The sequence below is a fragment of the Suncus etruscus genome, chromosome 3 (assembly GCF_024139225.1).
Source record: "Suncus etruscus isolate mSunEtr1 chromosome 3, mSunEtr1.pri.cur, whole genome shotgun sequence".
Taxonomy (NCBI): Eukaryota; Metazoa; Chordata; class Mammalia; order Eulipotyphla; family Soricidae; genus Suncus; species Suncus etruscus.
This window is the reverse complement of record NC_064850.1, coordinates 132,822,274-132,849,423: the sequence shown is the minus strand read 5'-3', so window position 1 is coordinate 132,849,423 and position 27,150 is coordinate 132,822,274. Positions and strand designations below refer to the sequence as shown.

The 27,150-nt window shown below is 37.4% G+C and overlaps 1 protein-coding gene across 1 annotated transcript in view; it reads left to right on the top strand.

Moving 5' to 3' along the window:
• Positions 1–27,150, top strand: part of LAMA1 (laminin subunit alpha 1) — a 148,866-nt gene that overhangs the window by 46,522 nt on the left and 75,194 nt on the right. Inside the window, exons 4-19 of the mRNA XM_049770891.1 lie at positions 2,336–2,578; positions 3,847–4,026; positions 5,341–5,430; positions 5,789–5,906; positions 7,334–7,512; positions 8,134–8,239; positions 10,761–10,921; positions 11,834–11,974; positions 12,920–13,093; positions 14,947–15,048; positions 16,117–16,328; positions 17,093–17,204; positions 21,024–21,134; positions 23,500–23,627; positions 24,891–24,980; positions 25,867–26,078. Coding sequence (XP_049626848.1) covers positions 2,336–2,578; positions 3,847–4,026; positions 5,341–5,430; positions 5,789–5,906; positions 7,334–7,512; positions 8,134–8,239; positions 10,761–10,921; positions 11,834–11,974; positions 12,920–13,093; positions 14,947–15,048; positions 16,117–16,328; positions 17,093–17,204; positions 21,024–21,134; positions 23,500–23,627; positions 24,891–24,980; positions 25,867–26,078 — 2,359 coding nt within the window. The remainder of the gene's footprint in view (positions 1–2,335; positions 2,579–3,846; positions 4,027–5,340; positions 5,431–5,788; positions 5,907–7,333; positions 7,513–8,133; positions 8,240–10,760; positions 10,922–11,833; positions 11,975–12,919; positions 13,094–14,946; positions 15,049–16,116; positions 16,329–17,092; positions 17,205–21,023; positions 21,135–23,499; positions 23,628–24,890; positions 24,981–25,866; positions 26,079–27,150) is intronic.

Here is a 27,150-nt window from a genome sequence, read left to right as displayed (position 1 = left end):
GACTTTTTCATTATTTCAGAATGAAAAAAATTAGTGGCATTAGGTGTGTGTGAACATTTTTGGTACATTAATCCATAGTTAGCATAGTAGCTAAGGACTCTGCAGTGAGACCCATACCTACTAAAACTTGACATTCAGTAGTTTTAATCTCTCTTGGCATCATTCTCTAAATATGTGAAATGGAAATGATAATTTGAAATCCTGGGATTGATTGAGATTAGAGAAAATCATATACTGTATAGAAAAACGTTAACATGAATAGGTAAAAGCCTGTTTTTTCTAGGCCAGAGCGTACAGCAGATAGCACTCTTACCTTGCCTGTGGTCTACTTAGATTCAAATGCATAAATGAAATGGGGCTCTGAGCCCTGCCAGAAATAAACCTGAGGGGCTGGAGAGATAGCATGGAGGTAAGGTGTTTGCCTTTCATGCAGAAAGATGGTGGTACAAATCCCAGCATCCCATATGGTCCCCTGTGCCTGCCAGGGGCAATCCCTGAGCCAGGAGTAACCCCTGAGAGCTACCGGGTGTGACCCAAAAACAAAAACAAAAGAAATAAACCTGAACATCTCTGTTTGTGGCTCCAAAATAAAGCAAACAAAATACAAAGAAAGATTGTTCCATTTTCAATGTGGATATAATAGTTGAAACTGGTGCTTGCTGTCTAAACATTGAATACCCCATTTCAGATGCAAGAAAGAGAGCACAGTTTCCTAATTTTTCTCATCATTAAAATAGGACTATTCTTTTTGAATATGCTCTGTTATTTTAAAGGAACATAGCACATGAACACATATTGCTAAAATATCACATTCCATGACAGACTAAGCTTAGTTGGAAAACATTTCTTATAGGTGACAGAGTTATTACAATGAGATGCAATCTCCTTTTCAGAGGGTTATTTAGTAGGTTAATGTAAATGTAAATTTAGTAGGTGAATATAAATGTAAAACTCCTAAAAACTCTGAGGCAATTAAGAACTTCTCTAACACTGGCATATGTTTTCATGCATATAGGCATACACACATAAATACAGTTTATAGATACATTTATATAATGCCTTATATATTTTTAATTTTTTAATTTAATTATATTGAAACCATTGTGTGCCCTGTGTATATTTTAAAAATAAAAGGGGGTCTAATTTAAAAAAATACTTATGCTAACTTGGATAATGATTAAAACTCTCATTATCTTCATATTATTGCTTGCCACACAATCTGAATTAGGGGCCCTCATAAACCAACAGAAAAATTAATGTTTGCTCAAGGTGACTTACTAAAATACAGATAAAATAATTTTTATTAGTCTTTCCAATTCAGAAAATATTTGAAGGGGTCAGAGTAATAGCACAGCTGGTAGAGAGTTTGCCTTGCATGGGACCAACCCGGGTTTGATTCCCAGCATCCCATATGGTCTCCCAAGCCTGCCAGAAGTGATTTCTGAATGCAGAACCAGGAGTAACCACTGAGTGCTCCCAGGTGTGCCCCCCCAAAAAATGAAAAAAGAAACAAAAAAGAATATATTTGAAGTCAGGTGTCCATTCACAAAAACCATATTTTAATATAATGTTGTGGGGAATGGGAAGGTAGTGCAAAGGGCTGAATCTCATGCTTTGCTTGCAGGAGGTCATGCATTTAATTCCATTACTACTGGTATGTTGAGTTCCCAAGACATGGCCTGGGCAATTTACATCACTACTGAGCCCCAGCAGTGCCATATCTCTGAGGCCTAGAGTGAATTGTCAGTCCCACACTGCTGTGCTGTTTCTTCTGAAATGGTTCCTAGAAAGTACAACTGGATATGAAGTACTACCCAAAACAAGTTTTTTTTAATAAAATTAGGTTTTGCGCAAATCATTCTGAAAAATTCATGAGATACTATTGTTTCACTCTCACTAATTTTTGTTGTTATTGGTATTAGGGATAGCCACATGCTAGGCATTGAGAAATCTGATTTTTATTGTCATATTTGAATATTTTATCTATAAATCACTATGAGAAATGTTTAACAGTGATATTAGTGTAAACTAATATTTCTATTATTCAGATTCCAGATGGAGAAAGACACTGGTAATAAAGGCAATGCATTTTGCTAATATCAATCCTGTCAATAACACAGAACTCTTTGTCTATACTTTTTGAGTTTGTTTTGAAAACAGTTATCAGCAGGAGAATTAACAAGGCATATTTCAGTTCACATTTATAAGGAATTAGATTCAAAAGCAGTAAGAGACATTAATAATCATCTTACAATGTTTCTCTCAAAAAGGCACCTGGATTTTGACCCGTTCTATTGATTACCAGTTGAGATTTTGGGGTCTTTGTTTCATTCAGGTCTTTCGAGTAGCCTATGTCATTATCAAAGCTGCTAATGCCCCCCGACCTGGCAACTGGATTTTAGAGCGTTCTCTTGATGGCATTAACTTCAGTCCTTGGCAATATTATGCAGTCAGTGACACTGAGTGTTTGACCCGCTACAATATAACTCCACGACGAGGACCACCTACCTACAGAGCAGATGATGAAGTGATTTGCACCTCTTATTATTCCAGACTGGTTCCACTTGAACATGGAGAGGTACGTAACCAATATACCAATATGGGATCGCCTATTTTTTTCCCTCAGCCTCCTTCTCAAATGTTCAGAGTGATATAAACAGAGCCAACCTAGAACAGGCAAACATAATTCCTCTTAAATTACAAGGCTTATTCATAACCACATGGCTATGTTCAATGTATCTTTGACAGCTATCCATTGAGGACCAATATCATCAGCAATATCTTTTGCCTTGATTTCTTCTCTGTGAGAAGATCCCTTTGTCTTAACTGTGCTATTATCACTCTACTGTCACTTCATAATTCCATCAGAAACTTCCAAGAGATTATTTCTTAAAATAACAGCAAGAATGATCAATGAAATATTTAGAAAAACAAAAATGCCTCTAGAGTTATTATTTTCCAAACAACTCTTTGAAGTTTTCCTTATTTTTGGTGCTATTGAGGACAGGTGGTTGGGTTTTCCAGCTTAGTGCTCAATATACCCAGACTGTACAGACACTGTGAAAGTCTGAGTGGGATATACACAGCCCATTCTGTAGGAGCATCTGGCTTGAGGAGGCAACTCTTTGTGGCATAAAGAATGTGTTTTAGAGAAGTTGTAGCCTAATAATACCATTTAAACTATCTTCACCAAATAGAGAGAAGTGGTCTTGTTGAAAGTTTTGCAGTTACATCTAAGGCACTTTCAGATTTGAAGTGGAGTGTCCCAGTTGTAATCTGAAGAATGGATACCGTGTTTTCCGGCATGTAAGATGACTTTTTAACCCATGAAAAACTTCTTAAAAGTTGGGGACTGTCTTATACGCCAGTATAAGGCATGCTGAAATTTACTCCAGCTTTGGGGACAAGTGATATGCCCCCCCCTTTACTGCCGCATACCATGCAGCTGCCAGGCATCATCACTTAGTCCTCTGCTTGTCCTGATTCATCTTTCAGGGCACACAGAAGAGCTGAGTTACCGAGTGCTGCATCCCATCCAGCCTCCAAGTGTCATCGCTGGTTTGTGGCTTTCCGGTGCTCAAACCCTGTATTTTAACAGGAAAAGTAAGGGGTCATCTTATACGCCCAGTCGTCTTATATGCCGGAAAATATGGTAACTTCAATATGTTGAAGGTGTATTGTGAGCATGGTGTTCTTAAGTAGTTACCAACACTGGGCAGATTCTGCATGAACTTAGCATCTGGGTTTGGTTTTCTAATAGTTCCTGTAAAGATGATGTCCTAAACTAATAGAACTTTGTAGATGCCTCAAAGGACATTTGTTTATTTTGATGCCTTCATTTCATAGATTCATACATCTCTAATCAATGGTAGACCAAGTGCTGATGATCTTTCACCTAAGTTGTTGGAATTTACTTCAGCACGATACATCCGCCTTCGCTTGCAACGCATTCGAACCCTCAATGCAGATCTCATGACTCTCAGCCACCATGATCCTAAAGACCTGGACCCGATTGTCACAAGACGAGTATGTTTATGACAATGTCCACTTGTGAAAAGTTTAGTTGGTTGGGAGAAAATTGACTTTTTTTTTTTGCTTTCCCGTTTTTCTTATTTTATTCAAGATGCTCCTTGTAAGTTAGTTGATGGTTCTACATCTTAGGAGCACTCATTCCTAGCTCATCCTGAAATACTGTAATGTGATCATAATGCTTAATTTACTAACCTAGCTTCAACTTTGATCTTTCACAAATGAGAGAGTTGGTTTTTATTTTATTTTGTTTTGCTTGACTTAAAGAATTGCATTTGTTACCTTAAAGAAAATGTACAGATTTTAAGTATATGGTTACTCTTCAAGGCTTATGTTCACATTTTCCTTTTTTTTTAAGTTTATGCATTATAGGATAGTTCAATGTTTAATTTTAAAAAATTTGCTAAGCTTTATTAAAAGTAGTTGTAAGAGGTCGGAGCTATAGCACAGATGTAGAGTGTATGCTTTGCACACTGCTGATACAGGATAGACAGTGGTTCGAATCCTGCATCCCATATGGTCCCCAAGCCAGGAGTGATTTCTGAGTGTATAGCCTGGAATAAACCCTGAGTGTCACTGGGTGTGGCCCAAAATCAAAACAAAAAAAAAAGTAGTTGATGTATTTTCCAGGTGAACAGAAAGGCTGTTAGTTAATCTTTCATTGTTAAGTGTAGGTTCTTTATAGATTGCCTTTATTGAACTAAAAGTTTTACTTCTGGTTTATTAAGATTGTGTTGAATTCTATAAAATGCATTTTATGCATTGAATAGTAGCATCATATGATTTATCTCCTTGTTCTATTTATGGGGTGATTCAGATTAATTGACCTTTGTATGTTAAGTAAGCTTGCTTCCTGGATAAAGAAAACTTTCTTTATCATGATTAGCCTTTTTATGTGGTACTATATTCAAGTTAGCAGTATTTCTTAAAACTTTAGTAGTGTAGTGTTGAATATGCCACCTTGGTTTAAGATATATACAAATGAGGAATTCTTTTGTTTCTGTTGGTAGCATGATTTGAGTACCATTTATTTTTATTGAGAACAAAAATTATATATAAATACAATTTAAAATGTTTTTCTAGTTGTTTTTCTGATTGTAAATGATAAAACATATCTATTGATTGCCAAGATATTCTGTTCACTGAATTAGAATTTTTAATATAATTTTTATTTTGATCATAGTGGCTTACATATTGTTGACAAGAAATTTTATTTTTAAGAGGTGTTTTTTTCTTTTGTTTTTTAATATCTTTATATAAGTACCAGGATAGAACTTTTAATTTGCATTTGTAACTCTCTTTTTTTTTTAGTATTACTATTCAATCAAAGACATATCTATTGGAGGAATGTGTATTTGCTATGGCCATGCGAGTAGTTGCCCATGGGATGAAACTACAAAGGTGAGTTCTAATATTTCACATTTTACTACAACTTTAGTATAGGAGATATAACTAAAAATATCTGCATTGCTCTCTGTGTTTATTTATTTATTTATTGGTTTTGGGGTCAGATCAGAGAATATTTAGGGATTACTCCTGGCACTGCATTCAGGACATTCCTGGCAATGCTCGGAGGATCATAGAGGAGGCCTGGGATTAAACCTGTGTTAGCCCCATGCAAAGTAAGTGTCCTATCCATTGAACTATTGCTCAGACCTGCATTACTCTATTTAATTCAAGGCAAACATTGAAAGATATATTTCTGAAATAAGATTTTTAGATAATTAATTAACTAGCTTTATTTTACTAACAATTTTAGAAACTACAGTGTCTATGCGAACATAACACATGTGGCGAGAATTGCAATCATTGTTGTCCTGGATTCCATCAGCAGCCCTGGAGACCTGGGACCCTTTCATCTGGAAATACATGTGAAGGTATATTCACTGGGAAATTAATAAACATATTAAGTATATTATTAATTTTATTAACATATTTTGTTAACAATATCTATAATATAATCTATAATAATTATTTTATTAGTATAAATCCAAATTTATTAAGTATATTAAATGAAATCTAAATTATAAAGCATATTGGCAAAAGAAGCTTAGACTGAATAGTAAAAAATTCAATAAAATATATTTAGGCGGGGCTGGGCGGTGGCGCTAAAGGTAAGGTGCCTGCCTGCCTTGCCTGCGCTAGCCTAGGACGGACTGCGATTCGATCCCCCGGTGTCCCATATGGTCCCCCAAGCCAGGAGCAACTTCTGAGCACATAGCCAAGAGTAACCCCTGAGCATTACCGGGTGTGGCCCAAAAACCAAAAAAAAAAAAAAAAAAAAAAAAAATATATATATATATATATATATATATATATATATATATATATATATATATTTAGGCTTAAAAATTTAAACTTGTATTCAGTTAACCTGTAATTTTAGTAACTCTGAGTATCACAGGAGCAAGGTTCTATAAATAAAAAAGTTGTTATACTACAATAATGCTTAGTATATAAAATTGTGAAACATGTAGTAAATTGCAACACATCAACTATATAAAAATTTATAATGAAAATAATTTTTCTTTTCTCTCCACCCTTCCTATTTTTAAAATGATTTCTTATTTGTTAATCTTAATTATTTCTTATTTTGTTAAATTTGTATGACAATATAGATTATAGTAGAAACAGATTTCTTTCCTCCAATGAGGTTCATATATAGAACTAACGCATTACATGCCATCCTTGTACTTTATTTTTATTAATAGTATATCTTGAAAAAAACACTTTTTTGATATTAGCAGTATGAAATGCTGTTTTTTAAAATATGTTTTTTTTAAATACTTGCCTTGCATGTGGCTGCCTCCTGATTTGATCCCTGGCATCTCATATAATCCCCGATCCCCCCAGGAGTGATCTCTGATCTCAGAGACAGGAGTAAGCCATGAACACTGCTCGGTATGGCCTAAAAAACAAACAAGACTTCTCCACTAAATCTCAGTTATAGATAAGTTAATTTAACTAGCCACCTATTTATGGATATTTTTATTATTATTATGAATATTTTGTTAACACAAGCAATTATAGTGGTTATCCCTATGCATATAACTTATAAGTATGCAAGTACTTCTGCAAGATAGAACACCAAAAGATTGATTGACCTGATGGGCAGGTATATTTTTTTAATTTTGATAGCCATTTCTCACTGTCCTCCATATTCATAACCTAATGAAATTTCTCATTCCAGAATTTTAATTTAGTTTATAGTCATAAAAACTTGTGGGAGTACTTACTTATGTAAGTACTATGTATGTATATTTGCATAAAGATATATATTGAGATATATATAATATTCTTCTAGAATGTAACTGTCACAATAAAACAAAAGATTGCTACTATGATGAAAATGTTGCTACTCAAAAGAGAAGTTTGAATACTGCTGGAGAGTTCAGAGGAGGGGGAGTTTGCATAAACTGCCTGCAAAACACCATGGGAATCAACTGTGAAAAGTGCATTGATGGATATTACAGGCCACACAAAGTAAGAATGCTTTTTCACCATAGCTGAGCTTCATTCTCTGCACAGGGCACAGAAATAGCTGCTCCAAGTATGAATTTCAGTATTAGAGATTCATTTCCTTTTGAAATATCTCATTCATATTCTTATGATGCTAGTGGTGTTCATTAAATACCAAATTTCTGCTCTATCTTTTTTTGCTCATAGTAGGATATTTACTCATGCATAACTTGAATTCCAGGATTTATTTGTTGTGTAGTTTTAAGGTTTTGTAATACCTTTGATGTAGAATCAGAGAGTGACTGAATCAGCTCTGTCTTATCCATAGGAAGCGATGAACCAATCTTCAATCGAATATGTAGTTGTCATTTAGTGCCCTGGTGGTCTGGTTATGCTTGGTGATAAAGAGAAAGGAAGACACTTTGCTGATAAGCCCAGCTGCTATCACCATTAAGAAGTTATCTGGGGCATTCTGGTTTAAATTCACCTCATTTTTTAGACTTGTACTCCTGCATGTCCAAAATAATTTTGGGCAAAGTATCTATTGTCTTTGTCTATTTTTATTGAGTTTATTGTCTATTTTTATATTATTTATAACTTTCTGTGATTTAAAGAAAGATAATCCAGGATATCTTTGTCTTTTAGGTATCTCCTTATGAGGACAATCCTTGCCTTCCCTGTGACTGTGATTCCCTGGGGTCCCTCAGTTCTGTCTGTATTAAGGATGATCTACATTCTAACTTACACGAAGGTTAGTGTTGGATTCATTTTTATTTTATTTTATTCTTAAAACATTTATTTATAGATTAATTGATTGATTTATTGATTGTTGGGCCACACTCAGCAGTGCTCAGGAGTCACTCTTGGCTTTGTACTCAGAAATCGACCCTGGCAGGCTGAGGGACTATATGGGTGCTGGGAATTGAACCAAGTTCTTCCCTGTTGACACATGCAAGGCACATGCCCTACCGCTGTGCTTTCTCTCCAGCCCTGGTTTTATTTTCAAATCAATGAGAACTTGTAATTGATTTTTCCTCTGTGTTGGTGGAAGATTCATTCCTAGAGGTGCTGTTACCACTGTGTAGCAATTTGATGATATGATTTTCTATTGATTTTCTTTTCTTCTTTGGTAAATATTTGTCAAGCATCTGACATGTGTCAGGACTCAGGAATATCATCTTGAACAAGATGATCAAGGTCTGAGTTCACAGGCAGACACTGAATAAACAAGGGCATGTACAATATAATGCCAGGGAGAGATGCTATGGATATTAAGTATTTTTGGAGAAAGACAGAACACAGCAGTGGCAATGTGAGCTGAAGAAATGGCAGTTGATGAAAGACTATAAAAGTCTCAGCTTAAAACATAACACAGAAAATAATAATCATTCCATGTCACTCTCGGTGAGACCATTGGAAGACTTTTGCATATATTATCTCAGAAAGCAAACAAGTGTTCTTTCCCTTCTGAAAACTGGAAAATACCTTGCAAATATTAGAAACTCCTGTGGGTATCTGGGTTGTTGGCAGTTGGGAGTAATCTCTTGGAAATTCTGTAAGTCATGTGCTTTAATGCCTGTACTATCTCTTTATTCCCTACACACTTGATTCTTACAGGCAATTGGTAACAACCCTAGTGATGATATATTCACTACCACAATTCACCCACCTGACATGTACATATTAGCGATTTTTTGGCATATTTGTAGATAAAGCCCTAGCCATTATAAAGAAATTCCATTGGCAGTGAGTTCTCATTTCTCTTTCCCTCCTAAGCCTTCATCAGTTTTAGGCAGCCTCTAATCAGTTTGTTCTAGATATAGTTGTACAATCATATTTCATATAAACAAAGCCATTTAATGTGTGGTGTGCTTTTCTGCATTTATTATACTTTTAGGTGTCAACCATATGGTATTATGTGCCAGTAATTCAATATTTTAAAGCTGAGTAATAGTCTATGGTATGAATAAATTATATCCCACCCTTTCCTTTCTTCTGCTGTTGTTGGGATTATAGATCATTTCACATGAGTTGACTATAAACTCTCACATTATAATTATTGTGCTCACTGGGGTGTCAGTCACACATCTAGCTTTCATGTTTGCTTCCTTAGTCATTCATATTGTGTGTGTGTGTGTGTGTGTGTGTGTTTATTTTGGGCCACACCTGGCTGTGCTCAGAGGTTACTCCTGGCTCTGAGCTCAGGAATCACTCTTGGCAGGATGCCAGAGATCAAAACTATATTGGTCACATGCAAGGCAAGCTTCCTACCTGCTGTGCTATCTTTCTGGCCCCTCATTTATATTCTGGTGTGGTCTTTGCCAGCAGTCACGATGAGCCTCATGGGTGTACCACAAGGCTCTCAATCCTGGCCACAGTGCCCACATATCTCTTTAATGATGCTGCTTGCTGGGATCTTTATTTTTGGCTCTATTATGATGTGGTGAGACTGCTTATGCTGCTTATGCTAATGGATTCTCAGACCACTGAGCTTTCGAGCACAAACAGCAAAGCTGCCAGGATAGCATTTGGTGCATAGGAATTACCTGGACTAGAACAGACAACTTCATATGTGAAAGGCAAGCATTTTAGCCTCTGAGTCATCTCCTTATTCCACTATTATCTGCCTTCATCAGTTGATGCACATTTGGATTGCTTTAACATTTTAATTAATAATGATGCTGCTACAAAAAATCGGGTACCCTTTTTATGGAAAACCTATATTCTTTATTTCCTTGGGCAGATTCTAAGGAATCAAATGGCTAGGCCATCTGGTAACACTATATTTAACATTTTGAAAAAGTACCAACCTCTTTCCCAAAGCAGTTATATCATGTAACTTTCCAATAACCTCTATACTTTCTGCTCTCTGTGCCATTTCTTTTCATTTTTTGAAGCTAAGATTGACAAGTCATGGGCCACGAGGGATAGCTCTTGTACTACTTTTGTAAGCAAAGTTTTACTGTAATATTCAGGCCTACTTATTTATATAGTTTTATGATTTCTCTAAAGCAATAATGGAAGTGTTAGGAAGGTGCAATAGGGCCAAAGAGATAGCTCAATGTCTCACCACATGCCTTGTATTCAGAAGACCTGGGTTATATTTCTGGCCCCAAAACAAAAAAAAATTAAATCTAGCAAAGATTTTATGATCAAAAAGTCTAAAACATTTATTTATTAATATTTTGCTCTAACTAACATTTGTTAGTTCCTATTTTAAATCTATCTCAAATTCCATTTGGATCTTGGTCATGAATATTTTTTCTTCCCAGGGAAATGGCCAGGACAGTGTCCCTGCAAGGAAGGCTATGCAGGAGAAAAATGTGATCGCTGCCAGTTTGGCTATAAAGGTTATCCAGTCTGTGTCCCCTGTGACTGCAATCTGGCTGGCAGTGTGAATGAGGATCCGTGCTCAGAGCCATGCCTCTGTAAGGTATTCACTATGATCAAGAGCTTTCTTGGAATTTTCTGAGAAAGAATTTTCTTCCATTGGTTAAGAGTCTGGTTGCTGGAAATGGCAGCAAAGATAAAGCAGAACTTTAACTATAGAACATAGAACTCTCCTATGCCTGCTTGAGAAGCTTTCTTAGCAGATGTCCTTGGATTTTGTTCTACACCTGGTTTAATTTCTTCTAAGAGCAATGACCAATATAATATTTCCAAAGGTATTTCTGGGACTTTTATATCATATTTCTCTTAGATTTGGCTTATTACCTCTTCTGTTATATTCTGGTTCAGTTCCATGTTTATAGGAGAGCCATATAAACACTAACTTTCTTATAACACTAACATTCTTAGTTAAAGATATATAATATTTTGGATCGCTCTCTTGTTCAACTGAACATGTATAATGCATTGAAGAAGAAATGCATAATTAAACACCAAGAAGATGTTTTATTTGAGCATATTAACAACTACTATCTCTTTAATTTGTGGAACTCTTTGATGTATCTGAAGAACTTATTCCCCAGTAAGTGGAGTGATAGGCAGATGGCATATATGACTGAAAAAAATCTTGAGTATACATTAATAAGATCATCAGTTAAATAATCCTCTTTGTATTTTAAAATGTGTAATTAACAGCAAGAGGGAAATATTCAGTTATTTAAATTGAATGATCAAGTTCTCAGATGCATAGCCTCAGTCTTGACTACAAAACCAAATGGTTTTCAAACTATTTCAAACTATTTTAAAATATGTCATCTATAAATAGACTTCATGAGACTTCCCTCTTTAGCATCTGTTGATCTTCCAGATGACCACTCACCTTTCTTGTTAAAGTCCTTTTACTCTACTCACTTAGGTTCATTTGTTTCAGAGACTAAACTTTTCCTCTGACTTGCAGGAGAATGTGGAGGGAAAGAAATGTGATCGCTGCAAGCAGGGATTCTATAATCTGAAGGAAAGAAACCCACAGGGATGCTCTGAATGCTTCTGCTTTGGCGTCTCGAATGTTTGCGACAGCCTTTCTTGGCCAATCAGTCAGGTGGGAGACACTATCAGCCAAGGTGTAATAAGTGCATCCCTACATGAGCGCTCAAGGACCAGCATTCTTTAACCGCAGGACTAGCTAATTCTATAATAATGCTCTTGGGGTTGGGGACAAATCACAGGGCTTGAAGCACGTGCGTTGCATGTGGTTGACCCTGGCTTGACTCACCACAAGGTCTGCAGGTGCTAGAGTCTCCCAGATGTCAATAAGCATTTCTTGGTTTAACTCTGGGGACCCCAAAGCACTACAGGACCCATGATGCCCTGGGAATCCTCAGCACTGCAAGGTCTGAGCAGCACTGTATCCATGTTGCCTTGATAGACCATTTGGTTAGGTGACAAGTTGTGAGGATGAGTCCTGGAAGCTATTTTATAGACCTTCAAACATTTGAATAAGAAGCATATGTCAGCAGGAGAAGTCGGAGTTAACAAAAAAGCACTTTATTCAGTGAATTAAGTTCTTTACTATTTTTTATTCTAAAAATGCATTGGTGGCTTTTTATGTTTTTGGTGGCATTTATTTATTTATTTGTTGTTTTAGCTTGCATAGTGGTTTAAAAGTGGTGAATTCTTTCAGTTTTCTGGCTCTTTCATACATGAAGGGGTTTGTGAGGAGGATTAATATTTACCTTGTATTAAAGTTTTATAGGTCCATATTTTTTGGAGCCAATAATCATAGACTAAGTGAAATTTAAAATGGCTTTTTTATTTCATAGTTTAAATTCTTATATTTTGAGCCAGAGAGATAATACAGCAAATACAGTGCTTTCTTTGCACCTGGTTGAGCTCAGTTCAATTCCTGAGCACTGCCAAGAAAATTCCTGAGGACAGAGCCAGGGGGTACTGGCACATGTGGCCCCCAAATCAAATACACACACACACACACACGCACACGCACACACACAGTATAAAATTAAATTCTGGATCTTTTGTTTTTAAGGTGACAAATATGTCCGGGTGGCTGATCACTGACTTGGTGAGTCCAAATAAGATCTCATCTCAGCAGGATGCCCTGGGTGGGCAACATCAGATCAGCATCAACCACACAGAAGTTATGAAACATCTGGCATCCAAATATTACTGGTCAGCCCCAGGGGCCTACCTGGGAAATAAGGTACAGCCAACACTGAAAATTAATACATCTTGAACAAAAACCTAAATGTCCATTAAAAAAGAACTGTTCCTGTTTGCATTGTTTTATGTAGTCTTATCAGTCTCTTGAGCATTTGCCAGAAAATTGGACAGACATTGCTTACTGCTAACTCATTGATAAGTGGAAGGTTGGGGGAAGTTTCTGTTGTTTTTTTTTTATTTGTTTAGCTTATTTTTATATTAGTCAATAAATTTCATGGATGGGACAGGGAAAAATGACTCATGTGGTAGAGAATGTGGCTAACATGTGCAAGTCCCTGAATTTGATCCCTGGCACCATATGCCCTACATCACTAGGTATAGCCTTGGTAGCCCCTAAGAACTTCCAAGACAAGAATTGCTGGGGAATCCCATAATATCATTGGGGGTTGCTCTTAAAAACATATAAATATAAATTTATAATATATATAAAGTTTGTTTATATACACATACACATACACATACTATGCTAGTTTTTCTTAGCCTAGCCATAAGGAGTCTGATATATGAATTTTGTCCTCTTCTCCTAAGAGCTGCTGCCTCTTCCTTCTGTTCTCCATGAGAAACCTTGGTCATCTTCCTTTTCTACTTAGCTGTATACTTTAAACACTCCCAGATGTATTGGTGTGTGCTAGGAGTGGGGTTACCATGCTGTTCCCTTTTTTTGTATCCTGGCCAGTTATTCTTGACATAAAATTTTCTTTTAGGAATAGGTAGAATTCAATTTTAGAAAACATAAAATGATAATTCTGCTAAGTGGTAAGTAGGTTCAGGTGGTTGAACCTTCCCCTCCAGTGGTAAGCAGTCCGGTTCCTCCTCCTCAGTTATGTCCCTTTGATCCGGTCCATTTTTGATCTGCAAATGCAGCAGCAGAGTCTCTCTCAAAAATCTAGCTCCCTGCTAACCTTAACCTTGAATTTATAGTCCTAAAATGGTGTAAGTGTAGGTGCATGTTGTAGGTGTAGGCCCTATAACTTAGTAAATCACTAGTTAACTTAGTGGTTATATTCTAAGTTTATAATGTATATAGGTTTAAGTAGTGCTTATTTATTAAAGTAAATCATTTTTGTTATTAATTTACAATCATCAATAAAAAGATGAGTTTTATTTCCAATATGCGCTTATCATCAAAAGTCAATATTTTTTTTCTAGAGAAATCACTTCTCCAATTTTAAGTTGCCAAGATTAGATTCTGAACATTAGTGTGACTGTCAGAAAAGAAATATTGATGTTACAGCAAAGAATGATCAGGAAGAAAACTTTTAGTTATTTTTTAGAGATCTGATATGCTTCTCACTGTTCTACGAACAGGGCATGGGAATTAAAATATTTAAATTAGGAAGGGAGAGTGATAGCACAGTGGGTAGGACATTTGCCGTGCATGTGACCAACCTGGGTTTGGTCCCCATATAGTCCTCCAAACCCACTAGGAATAATTCCTGAGTACAGTGCGAGGAGTAAGCTCTGATCACTACCAGGTATGACCCAAATGTACAATATATGTACACATATGTATTTAAAGTATAGTGTGACTCAAAGTCCCACACCCTATACTCTTTTAAGTGAGATAGGTACTTTTGAATGGTGAGTAAAAGTTAATGGTCATTTTTCCTTGGAATAATAAAGAAAGAGGACATATATCTTTTGTGCATTTAAACAGTAATATCACTGTTACCAAAATAGATGACCACAAGTTTTCTTTCTGTTGCCTCTAACTTAAGCCTCCTTAAGTGTTGTGACCACTTGGGCTGCAGTTCCAAAATGGATCAAGTAACCACTTCTTGGAGACTGGGGCCCTTGCTTTCTGTAGTTTTCACTCTTCCTTATCCCTTGCAGCTGACAGCCTTTGGCGGCTTCCTGAAGTACACAGTATCGTATACTATTCCAGTGGAGATGATGGACAGTGACCTCATGTTTCATGACGATGTCATAATCAAGGTGATTGCTTTCACACTGCTTTGCATAAGAGATGTGGGGCTTAGTATGGGACATTTCTGTAATTCAGCATCAAGGTGAATCTCCATCTGCAGTGTTTGGGCTGGATGCTGCTGGGTTGAGGGTAAGGGTTTTGTTACTGGGTCTTTTTGCAAGCTCCCAGGGTAGCACAGTTTGCCATGCCCTTGAGTCACAGAGAATCTGTCTTCTCATATTTGCAAACAAGATGAGCATGGTTTCTGATGCTTAAACTATTTCTTAGTCCCTGTGAGCCCCTTCTTTCAGGGAACAGTGCTAGGCCATTTGGAAACAAGGAATAAATTGTTATTTTCATCCGAGTCTCTTTTGTTGTATCATCTTTCAACTTTCTCTGGTCCCCAAACCTCAGCTAAGTCTCATATAAAAAGATCCCCACAGTGGGGAATAAACACTTTCTCTTACTCTGAGTCTCTGCCCTCTTTTCCTTTTTTCTTTAGTGCCCTATATGCCTTCTGCAATCTCCATCTTCTACCTGGTAAGAAAAGTCATCTTTGATGTCAGCAAGTTTACAAGTTAGAGGCATATTTACATACTTCTGCATTGTTGGTTAAAGTTTAAGGGTGTCAAATTGGTTGCCTTAAATAAAACTGCACAAATGCATGACTTACCTTTTTAGAGATTCCAATTAGATTAATCATGTGATCTGATTCCTTCTGACATTCAAAATTTCTCTGCTGTGAGACTGGAGGGATGGTACAGTGGGTAGGGCATTTGTCTTGTATGTAAAGGAACTGAGTTCAATCTTTGGCATCCATTATGTTCTCCTGAACACTCCAGGAGTGATGCCTGAACCAGATGCAGGTGTAAGGCCCAAGTGAAGCCCAAGTTGTAACCCAAAAACTTCAAGGCAAAAATAAGGATACAATTTTCCTGCTTTTTTTGTTCTCTTTTTTTGTTCCAGACCAAGATATTCAGGCAACATTCATGTTTGCCAGGTATAAATAAAGCCTTTATTGCTAAAAACAGGATTTTTTAAATTTTTGATATTAAAACTGAATTGCAAATATGTGTGCTCTTGTTTTTAAATGTCAGGGAAATGGAATCACTTTAAGCACCCAGACTGAAGGCCTATCTTTGCAACCTTATGAGGAGTATTTCAATGTGGTCAAACTTATTCCTGAGAACTTCAGAGATTTTAATACCAAAATGGAGATAGATCGTGACCAGCTAATGACAGTCCTTGCCAATGTGACACATCTCTTGATCAGAGCCAACTATAATTCTGCAAAAACAGCTCTGTATAGGTATGTATTGAAAAGAAACCTAGGAGGAGTCTTGTTTTTATTCCATACTTTTAAGCTTAATGTAATTTATAATTCTTATATAATATATAATACGTACTATTCCTTATACATATACTACAATACATGTAGTGTATGCTGTCTCTTTTGCAATAGATAGTGGAACTGGCTGTCTTTAAAAACTATTTTTGTAATCTGAAAGATGTAATATTAGTGCTCATGACAAATGAATCATAATCAGCAACTTTCAATGGTTTATTGGGAAAGGTCTGTGATGCTGAAAGTTGACCAAACATATTGTATTTGTTTTTTTCAATCTCATGGTACTTATGGCCTCAGATTCCACTCTAGTTGAGCTAATGTGTTCATTTTATGACTCTGAGGTTAATTTCTGGGAATGTCTAGGCAAGCATAACTTTAGGAGGCAGCTAAAACAACTTAACAATACACACTTAAGGACACTGCCTGTACTAAGATTGAGAGTAGTTGGTGCAATTATGACTTTTTTGAAATTCTTTAACTTCACGCAGGCAGCATCAGCCCCTTTCCCTCAGTTGTCTCTAGGCAACTATTCTTCCTCGTATCCAGCCCTGAAGTATTTATAGGAAATAATGACAGTTCCCAGAATGCATATTATTATGGCAGCCATTTACCTACTTAGGAAAATCTCGTCACTATTTTGTTTGAATTCAGTCTTTTTTAAGAATCCGCCTTCACTAAGGTGTCTGTAAGTGGGTACATCACTAAGAACTCCTGTCTATTTTTAGGTTGAGTTCGGTCTCCCTGGACACAGCCAGCCCTAACACTATAGACCTGGCCCTGGCCACTGAAATGGAGCACTGTGAATGTCCCCAAGGCTATGAGGGCATCTCTTGTGAGGTAATGCCCTTTAACTTTGCTTATCTCCTTTGCTTACTTCCTTCTTTTTTCCAAGGAGCTTTTGGTGTGATAATATGCATTTGGATTTTAAATTTAAACATAAAATGCTTCTAAACTTCAGATTTGGGGGGCTTGCTAAGTGTTTAAAGTTGCACTGCTTAAAGAAATGAGTTCTCTGTCAGGCATGAGCCTGGGTACCTCTAAGAAGGCTCTTAGAACTAAACTATACCATTTGTCAAGAGGAAAGTTCAACTAGTAGAGCCACCATCTGTCTTTCTCAAGAGGTTTGAATTTGACTATATTGAAGCCTTGTAGTCACTATGTGCCTCACTAAACTTAGATAAGTCTGGTCCCTTGGAGGCCTCTGTGGCTCTAGTTCTTACTTAGAGGGTCCTCACCATACACATGAAGAGGATGGAAATGCATGTGCAAATATTCATAAAAATAATGCGTATTAAAAAAAAACAATTAGGGACTGGGAAGATACTATAGTGCATGCAAATGACCAGGATTTGATTCCTGGTACTCAGTCTAGTTCCCTGAGTTCTGCAGGAGGGATCTCTGAGTGTAGAGCCAGGAGAAAATCATGAACAACATTATGGCTTCCAACCCCCCCCCAAATTATATTATCTTTAAATGCATGTTTTTCTTTTGAGGGAGAGGCAGACTTGGTAGTGCTTAGGGTTTACTCCTTTATCTGCTACTCAATATGGCGTACCAGGGACCAAATCTGGCTCAGTTGTGTGTAAGGAAGACTTCCTCTGTGTTATCACTGTGCTATCACTATGATACCACTTTTGAAATAGATTTCTTATCACCAACTTTTTGCAGTTGTACTATAGTTTGTATTATATTAATTGCAGTAAGCTTTATAGAAGATGTATTGATCAGGTACTTTATATACTTCCTGTTCTGCACATTAGGAAATGGGAGCATAGAGAAAAATAAGGAAGTTAGTCACCTATTCAGGAAGTAATCTTGTGACATGAACAACCTGATGCTAACGTGATTCAGCCTCATCCACATGCTCATAAATGACTATGATTATGAACGTTTATCATTGCCTGTGATTCCTTTGCAATCATTTTGGCAAAGTGGGAACATTTAACCTATAATTTGTTTTTATGAATCTTTATCACTTATAAACTTGGCAGTTAATGAAGTTGGCTTAATGCTTCATGATATGAATTTTTAATGAACTAGTTCTACTTTTTGCAGGGCTTGCTTGTTTTTTAGCTCTCATTTATTTTTAGGCCTAGTGAATGTAGATTAAGCACTCTGTGTATAGTTTTTAATGGACAGACAATCCAAAGGCCCCCTTTTGATACATGAATGTGGGATTTTACTGAACACAGGATAGAGTTGCTTAAGAGTTCAAGGTCATTAATTACTCAGAAAGAAGAGTTGGTGAGTAAAAAACAGGTGAACAGGTTAGTTCAAGTGCTAGTCACCTGAGGAGATGTTCAACTTTTCAGAAAAACACCTTCTCACTTTCAGGGAGGCTTGAGGTACCTTATTAACTGATGGAAGAAGTAGGCAAAAACAAAAAAGTGTGCTAACAAGAAAATCAGTTTGATTTGAAGAACTCACTAAGCATGCCCAACTGTTGTTTGTAAAATTCAAGATAACACAATGCCTGTCCCTGGTGGCCAGTGCCTATACTTTCTAAATTCTGAGTCACAGCACCATTTGGGATTACATAAATTAATGTGTGGGTCATAAAAAAAAATTGAACAACAGTAAAAGGTTTCTGAACATGCAGCAATTAAAAATGAATTCAAGATCAAATGTGTATTGAATCTGAGCTTTTCCAAGTGCTGGCTACATTTCTCAAGCAAAAAGGGGTGAGAGAGAGAGAGAGAGAGAGAGAGAGAGAGGGAGAGAGAGAGAGAGAGAGAATTATGAATACAGGGATAACGATAACGCACTTACTTGTATAAAGCAATCCCAGTTCCATTCCCAGCACTGCATAGTTTTCTGAGTATTACTAGATATGATTTCCCTTAAAAATAAAAATGGGGGTGCGGAGAGATAGCACAGCGGTAAGTCATTTATTTGCCTTGCATGCAGGACGGTGGTTTGAATCCCAGTATCCCATATGGTCCCCAAGCTTACCGGGGGCAATTTCTGAGCATAGAGCCAGGAGAAGCCCCTGAGTGCTGCCAGATGTGATCCAAAAACTAAAATAAAAAATAAAATAAAATAAAAATAAAAATAAAAATGGAAGTAGTGACAAGTGGACAAAGTTTAAGATACCCTGTCTATGAGATATCATTTAGGAATATGTATCAGTTGATTGTATTTTTTTCCTTTCATCTTTGATTGGCTTCCAATTTTACACTTTTAGAATCTTTCTTATGGGCTGGAGCAAAAGTATAGTGAGGTGGGCACTTTTTTGTTACAAACAATTCTCAATGTATGACACTATCTCCCCAGACTGAGTGCATCAGAACATTCTGTTGTAATGGTTTATACATAACTTCATAGGTTTCTTCACCAATTTCTATAGTAAAAGTCATGGTTTCTTCCACATGTTCCAGTATCGTTTTAAAATATTAATCAGAAGCACGTAATCTTCCTCAAAGTTTTCTGCAATTTCTCTTTTTCACATGAATTCTTTCATCTAGGCTAGGCTGAGTCTGATAAGATCCAAGGGTTCTTCTATGGCCTTAATAGTTTGTTGCCGGTTCATATCTACCACCATGTTTTCACAATAATTTATACTTTTATCAAACTCTTTCTCAGAAAAGAACTTAAAGAATCAAGCACTTGTTAGTCTCGAATGAATTTCTTGGTCACACTATAGCTCAGGCACAAACCCCCAGGCAGCTTCCCATTCACTGCCCATCTATGGACAAATCCACCAGCCCTGAAGAGAATGTGGTTGATTCTATTGGAGGTGTAGGGGATTTTCCCAAAGTCAGTCTGAATGAAGCCATTTATATAGTATTTGTATAATGAAAACACTCTCCAAGAAATCTTTAGAATGAAAACAAACTCCTTCCCCCATCTCTATGACCCGTGGGAACTTGCTGACCTCCAGTTAATCACCCTGCTGTCTACAAGTTATTTCACATCTGCAGTAGCCCAGCAAGCTTCTCCAGGACCTAGTTCTTAGACTTGTGTTCACCTTACTTTGAGTCAGTCTTCAGCCCACCTTGAGCACTGTACCTAAATAAAGCAAAGTCTGCGCTGCAAATTACACTTCTATAAAATAGAGATAATGTTTCTCAGGGTTGTCATGAGGATTCAATGCATGACTGTGTCTAGGTGGGTCCCTGCTTCTGCAGGTAAGGGGAGCAGGTAAAAGTTCATGCTTCTTTTCCAAACATGCAGCCTACGAAACACACAAAAGTAATGTTTTTTTTTTTTTTTCAATTAAACTGAGCAGTTCAAACCACACTTGCACTTGAACATGCCAATGGTAACATGTGGGAGTTTTAACCAAAAAGAAAATAAAATCAGTTTGAAAGAAAAGAAAACCTCTTGATTAAAAGACCGATAAAATAGTGTGTCTTGACCTGATTGCTACTTGAAGCATATTGTGGGACTCCAGCTAAGGCGTATAAATCATGGCCTTACGTGGTATTTTTATATGTCTAGTTTTCCCCTTGAAAAGCAATAAGGCTCTAGATTACAGTGGTGGCTGTACAACTTGGCGAGTTTACTAAAAAAAAATATCAAGGAATGTAAACTTGAAATGAATGTATTGTCATTAAAGACACTTGAAAAAGAAACGTTTCTCTACTTATGGAAACTTGAACACTTTGTTTCTAATGTATTGGAAAAGATGACTCTTCATGGACCCTTCTTTTGCAGTCCTGTCTTCCTGGCTATTACCGAGTGGATGGAATACTCTTTGGAGGCATTTGTCAACCCTGTGAATGTCTTGGACATGCAGCAGAGTGCGATATTCATGGTGTTTGCATTGTGAGTCTGGGGCTGAAAACCCTGCCCATCCCTTCCTACCTTCCCCAAAGAATCTGCATAAGCAATTTTTCTTTTAATGCTTCCTCCACAGGAGACTATTCCTGATCTATAAACCAAAAAGATTTAAGTTCATAAAGTCTGAGTCTTAAGCTAAATATAATTAAGTCATAAAATATTTCCCTTTTCCCTCCATTTTGGAATAAAAAAGCTATGAGGTTATAGTAGAAAAAAAGATATATAATTTCATTGCCAGATTTTTATGAGAACACTAAAAATAATTATTTGTTTCCTAAGACCATAAAACAATATACATAGAAAGAATGGACTGAATAAAAAGAATCAGCTATCATAAATACAATGCACAAATTTTTTAAAAAAATCATATTATATAACATTATGATTTATATGAAGAAGAAGCTTCTAATAATCACCCTCATTTATACAACATATAATGTTTTTTAGTTATGTAGTTGGGTACACTCCTCAAACAAGCACTCCTTTCATACAGTAAGAGTTGAAACAGGGCTTAACAAATATGTAGTTAATCTTGAGAATGAACTTTGGGGCAGAATCAGGACAAGACTTGTTTTTTAACTTCAGTCAGAAATTCTTTAGGATTTTATGCCTTGAAGCCAGGCTCACACTCTTTGGTTCTAGTAGATTCACAATTCATATTTGGAGTGAAAGGTGTAGTTAATCAGCTATAAACCATATTTACTGTACAAAGAAATATTCATACTCTTTCCACAAGATATTGAGTCACAGCCAAAGGGAAATATCTCAAATCCATAGAAAAGATCTCAGTGTGATGCCATGGATTGCTTTTTCTCTCTAGAGTCTATTTTTTCTTTATTCTGTAAGTAAAGCTTCCATTTTGTTCTTTGTTCATTTCTTTGTTCTCTAAATGAAGCATCTGTAGAAATTTCATGAAATAATGATTTTCACATAGACTTATTTCCTCTAGCATCAGTTTCCTCTGAACACAGCTTCCCATAAATGTATAAGGTCATTACTTTTGAAAAAATCTTTAATTTAAAAACTTTTTACTGAGTTAGCATTGGGTTGCACAACCATATGCTTTTTAGGAGCACAATTTCACAACTCTTCAAAATAGTTGTTACTACATTCTTCCCACTACCCAAGTACCGGTATCCTTCCACCACTGCTCATTGGTCCCCTTCCATCTTTCAGCTCTGGTAATCTCAGCTCTGCCTTTTTTGTTTGATCTATCTGTTCTCTGGCTTTACTTCTCAATAGCAAACATATGAGTGAGATCTTTACTGTTCATCTTTCTCCATTAAAAAAAGATTTCCTAGCTTAGCACAACACCCTCCATTTCTATCCATGTTGCTCCAAAAGGCAAGATGTCATTGTCATTTCTTATACACATAGCTCCCAGATTTGTCTAGTAATTTTTTAATTGTGTTATAAATATTGTTGGATGACTATTGTTACATTATTGAGTTTCTGAATTCTATGGCTTCCTTGAAGGCATTTCAAGTTTGTTTTGGCAAGCAGTTAGTTGATTTCAGATTGACTCTGTTGTTTCAAAGATTGTTTCTAAGATTTATTCGGGCAGTTCTAGTATTGCATCTAATCTTTGGCAGATTTAGCACTTTTACTAATGAGTTTTGCCTCTGGGGTATCTCCTGGGTATTTACTGGGGCCTACACTGAGTAATTGACAGGCTGCTTAACTGGCTAAAGTCTCTGAGTTCTGTGAACTCTTTTTTGTCTGGCCTCATGGAGCAGTACTCTGAGCTTTTCAGTGATGAGGAGCAAGATGAAAGAGTCTTTGCAAGATTTTGCAACTCTTATTCTGTGGAGTTCAAGTCCTCTGTCCAATCTCATCAGACTCACCTTCCCTTCTCTCCCTCTGGATCCTATCACCTCAACATAGCAAGGCCATCACACTCTAGTACACACAGACATGCACACACTCTCTAATATACACACACCTTCACATATGCACACATTTACACAATGACTACTCTCACACATACATTGTTGCTTGGCAACAAAGACAGGTGGTAGTCGGCTTTATATCCCTGTCTCCATTTTCTCAATTTCTCAGAATACCATATGTATTATTGTCTGGTATTTGAAAGCCGCTGTTGGATATTTTGATTCTGTTTTCTGGTTGATTCTTCTGTTAGTCCTGTGGCCTGGTGTTTTTAACTCCACCTTTACTGGATGTGCTTGCACTTCTCTGTATTCAAATGAAATATTTTTGTTGATCTGAGCACAGGCTACCTTGACCCCTGTCAATGAATTCAGTGACATGTTTTAGTTTTATGCCTTTTGATGTCACCTCAACTTCACATTATTTGTAGATGAATCTGTTTGCCTTTCTTGGTGTGTTCCAGGCCTGTGAGCACAATACCACAGGAGATCACTGTGAGCAGTGTGCACCCGGCTTCTATGGAAATCCTTCCCAGGGGACTCCGGGAGACTGCCAGCCCTGTGCCTGCCCCCTTGCCACTACCTCCAATAAGTAAGTCTCATTACCTAGCCCCATCACTCCCCGATCCTACCCCTGGAGCCAGGTGCCATTCAAATTTGCACAAAGAACTTTATGTAAAGGTTTGGGTCTAATGAGAGTGTGCATTTTAGCCATCAGTTGTTAATGAGAACAAATAATGAAAAGTTGAAACTCATTTTTTTAAAAAAATGAAGAAAATGTTAGATGTGTTAAATTATGCAAGAAAGGTTGTGTGACAGTAAATATATTTGTAAACGTTTTTCCCTCTTGGCCTAGTTTTCACTTCAGTTTTTTTTTTTTTTTTGCCATTATATATTGTATTAATGTGGAGGGATCAAGATGCAAAAAATACTGTTCCTGTGCATAAGTAAGTTTTTTATTTTAATCCAACAAATACATACTTTTCAATAAAACAATCTCAGTGAGAATGCACAGAGTCCATGTATTGAACATTGAGTCCCTGCTGGTACTGGATTTAATGGTAGATACTATTCCTCTGTCACTGCTAGCCCACACTGTCTGTGAGGTCTGTCTGCAATGATGATGTAGTCTCTGTACAGTGGGACTTTGCTGGACAGGACTGGAAGGCTCTTGATCTGATATTTGAAGGATGAGAAGAAGTTTGAAGGCAATAGAGAAGGTCATGTTGGACAAAAGAGGAACACATATGCCCAGGCCTGATGGTAGGGGTGGTTGGTTCTACAGCAGATTATGTTTCTGTACACAGTCCTAAGAAATGAATCTTGGGGAGACAAATACCACATGGTCAGTTCATACTGGGACACATGCTGTATATCTCTCATGCATGTTGAGACATATGTCTCTGATGCATTTATTTATTAGCACTTTTCTGCTGCCCAAACTTAAGAATCCCACATGAATATATTATTGTTTGAAATTCTATTATATACAATTATTATAGCCAGGACTTCTCCAATGAGATTGCAAGGTTTGAAGGGACCTATGTCAGCAGGAGGGTCCTCTTGGAAGGTTCCAGATATTCTTGGTCATTGTTACTAGGGGCCCACTACAGATCAGTTGGGTAATGGCTGGGAGGCAGAAAGACAGCTCCTGGGAACCTGAGGAGCATTGCTCTGCCCCACCAGGAGGCTAGGCCAGTTCTCTCTGTCTCTCTCTGTCTCTGTCTGCTATCTATCTCTCTCTCAATGGGTACATGGATAATTTAGGAAGACAGGACTATAGAAAATCATGGCCTATTGTTTTAAACATTCAGCACCACCCATTAGAAAATTGTATCCTTCTTTTCCTTGACAGTTTCAGCCCCACCTGCCATCTTGATATTGATGGAGAGGAAATGATCTGTGACCAGTGCGCCCTAGGATACTCAGGAACTTGGTGTGAGAGGTACTCTGCATCAGTTACTAGTTCCCAGAAATTGAATTCACACTATTGTTTTGGTTTTTGTTTTTGGCCCTTATATAACAATGCTTACTTATGTTTCTGTGCTCAGGGATAACTGTTGGCTGGGACTGAAGGGCTATATTGATTGCCATGAATTGAACCTGGGTCAGCTGCAAGACAAGCAGCCTGTCTATTGTTCAATCTCTGTATACCTGAGTTCATATTACTTTTCAATAGCTATAAATTCCATGTTTGTTTTCAAATATGTGGTGACATGCATTTTGGTGATTTGGGCGTGTAATTGTAATTTCACATAGACATAGAGGAAAAACGCAGCATAGGATATAAAAAGTAAAGTTAAAACTCTTGGCGGAATGTTTTGGAGAAGACTTACTTGATCTCCTTAATTCTCCTTTGTAATAATCATAAACTTTGAAGAAGAAGCCTTGACTATTCACACATTATTCTGAATAATTGTCGCAATGCTCAGGATAATTCTTTAGGTAAGGGGTGGTTTGATGAATTGCTGTCTTTTGACGATGAACCTGACAACCCACAATGCTTTTCATACATGTGAATCTCAGTGCCCAGCTCTGGCTGAAGTTGCTAGGAGACCTGAATAGTGGATATGGATCCCAGTTGGTCTTCTGCCCAGTCAACAAAGTCCACTTGAATTTGTGGCTTGTCTTGGATGAATATCCCTGTCTCCACAATGAGTGATGACAGGATTCTGGGCTGCCTGAAAATGAAATCATGAAGCCTTCGTGGTTGCTTTCACATGAAAAGTGTCTGTGGGCCTCATCATGAGCCATTCACAGCATCCCTGGATGGTGGCTAAGGGCCCCAGTCCTTGCACTTATTTGCATCCCCCTTTCAATCTAATATGCAGATGTGCAGATGGTTACTATGGAAATCCAACTGTGCCCGGAGAATCCTGCATTCTGTGTAACTGCAGTGGCAATGTGGACCCCTTAGAGGCTGGGCACTGTGACTCAGTCACTGGAGAATGTCTACGGTGCCTGGGGAACACAGACGGTGCCCACTGTGAAAGATGTGCTGATGGATTCTACGGGGATGCTGTGACAGCCAAAAACTGCCGTGGTGAGTGGCCTGTGAGGTCCAATGGGTACTGAGGCTTCCGTCTGACCTCGCAGGCACTTATGTCGTTGTCTATGTGTTGACACATGTTTCAGGGTCCAGCCTAAGTATCCTTATAGCTTCAATGATTACTGTATTAATGCCAATTGGAGACTCAGTTATAATTCTTCCCTGGATGTCCCAGCTTAGCTGCCTTTGTTCCCTAAATGCGGGGCACACTCCTCTTAGATCTATGCCTTAAGTGTCCATCAAGTTCCATGTGTCCCCATCATCTGGGGAACTCACTGCCTGGTACAATGTGTGGAACAGGCTCAGCAGTGGCCAGAAGCAGAAGAATTATGGGGAGACTAGCCACTGAGTCAGATATTCATAGTTTAGCAACTGGTGTCTGAAATAACAACCTGGTTTGTCATTGTACATACTGATCTTAAAGATCAGTATAGTCTAGAACCTTGTGCTCAGGAAAGTCGTAATTTTCATATTCTCCATTGTATATATTGCCACCTGATAAAGCTCTCAGAACTTTCCCCTTACAAGTATAAGTGAAAATGACAATGAGACATTACTTGGTGACTTCCTATAACAGGCTCTAATCTGCTATACAGACACAAGAGGGGGCTAATGGCACAGGAAAAATTTTCACTGCCATACAGCAAGGTATGAACATTTTAGATCTCAGGGTCAGTTGTCCTGTTGATCTTGAACAACCAGGGCCACCTTGATTGATTCTTCTCAAAGCATCACTACGATGACTTGGGGGAGTGTGTGTGTGTGTGTGTGTGTGTGTGTGTGTGTGTGTGTGTGTGTGTGTGTGTGTGTGTGTGTAATGTTTCCAAGATTACAGAATAGTTATGTAGTTCACACTTCATCTTAGCAAAAGCTGGGTAATTCATCTATTTAGTCATTATTTATCGAGTCTGTTCCTTCCCAAGCCTTATACTTAGCATTGTAATAAAGCTTGGAAAATTATGGTCCTTGTCTATTGGGAAACAGTCTATGAGGGTGTGGAGGGGAGATGCAGAGATAGAGACAAGGCTTTAGGATTTTGAGTCTAACTAATGTGAATTAGAGCCCT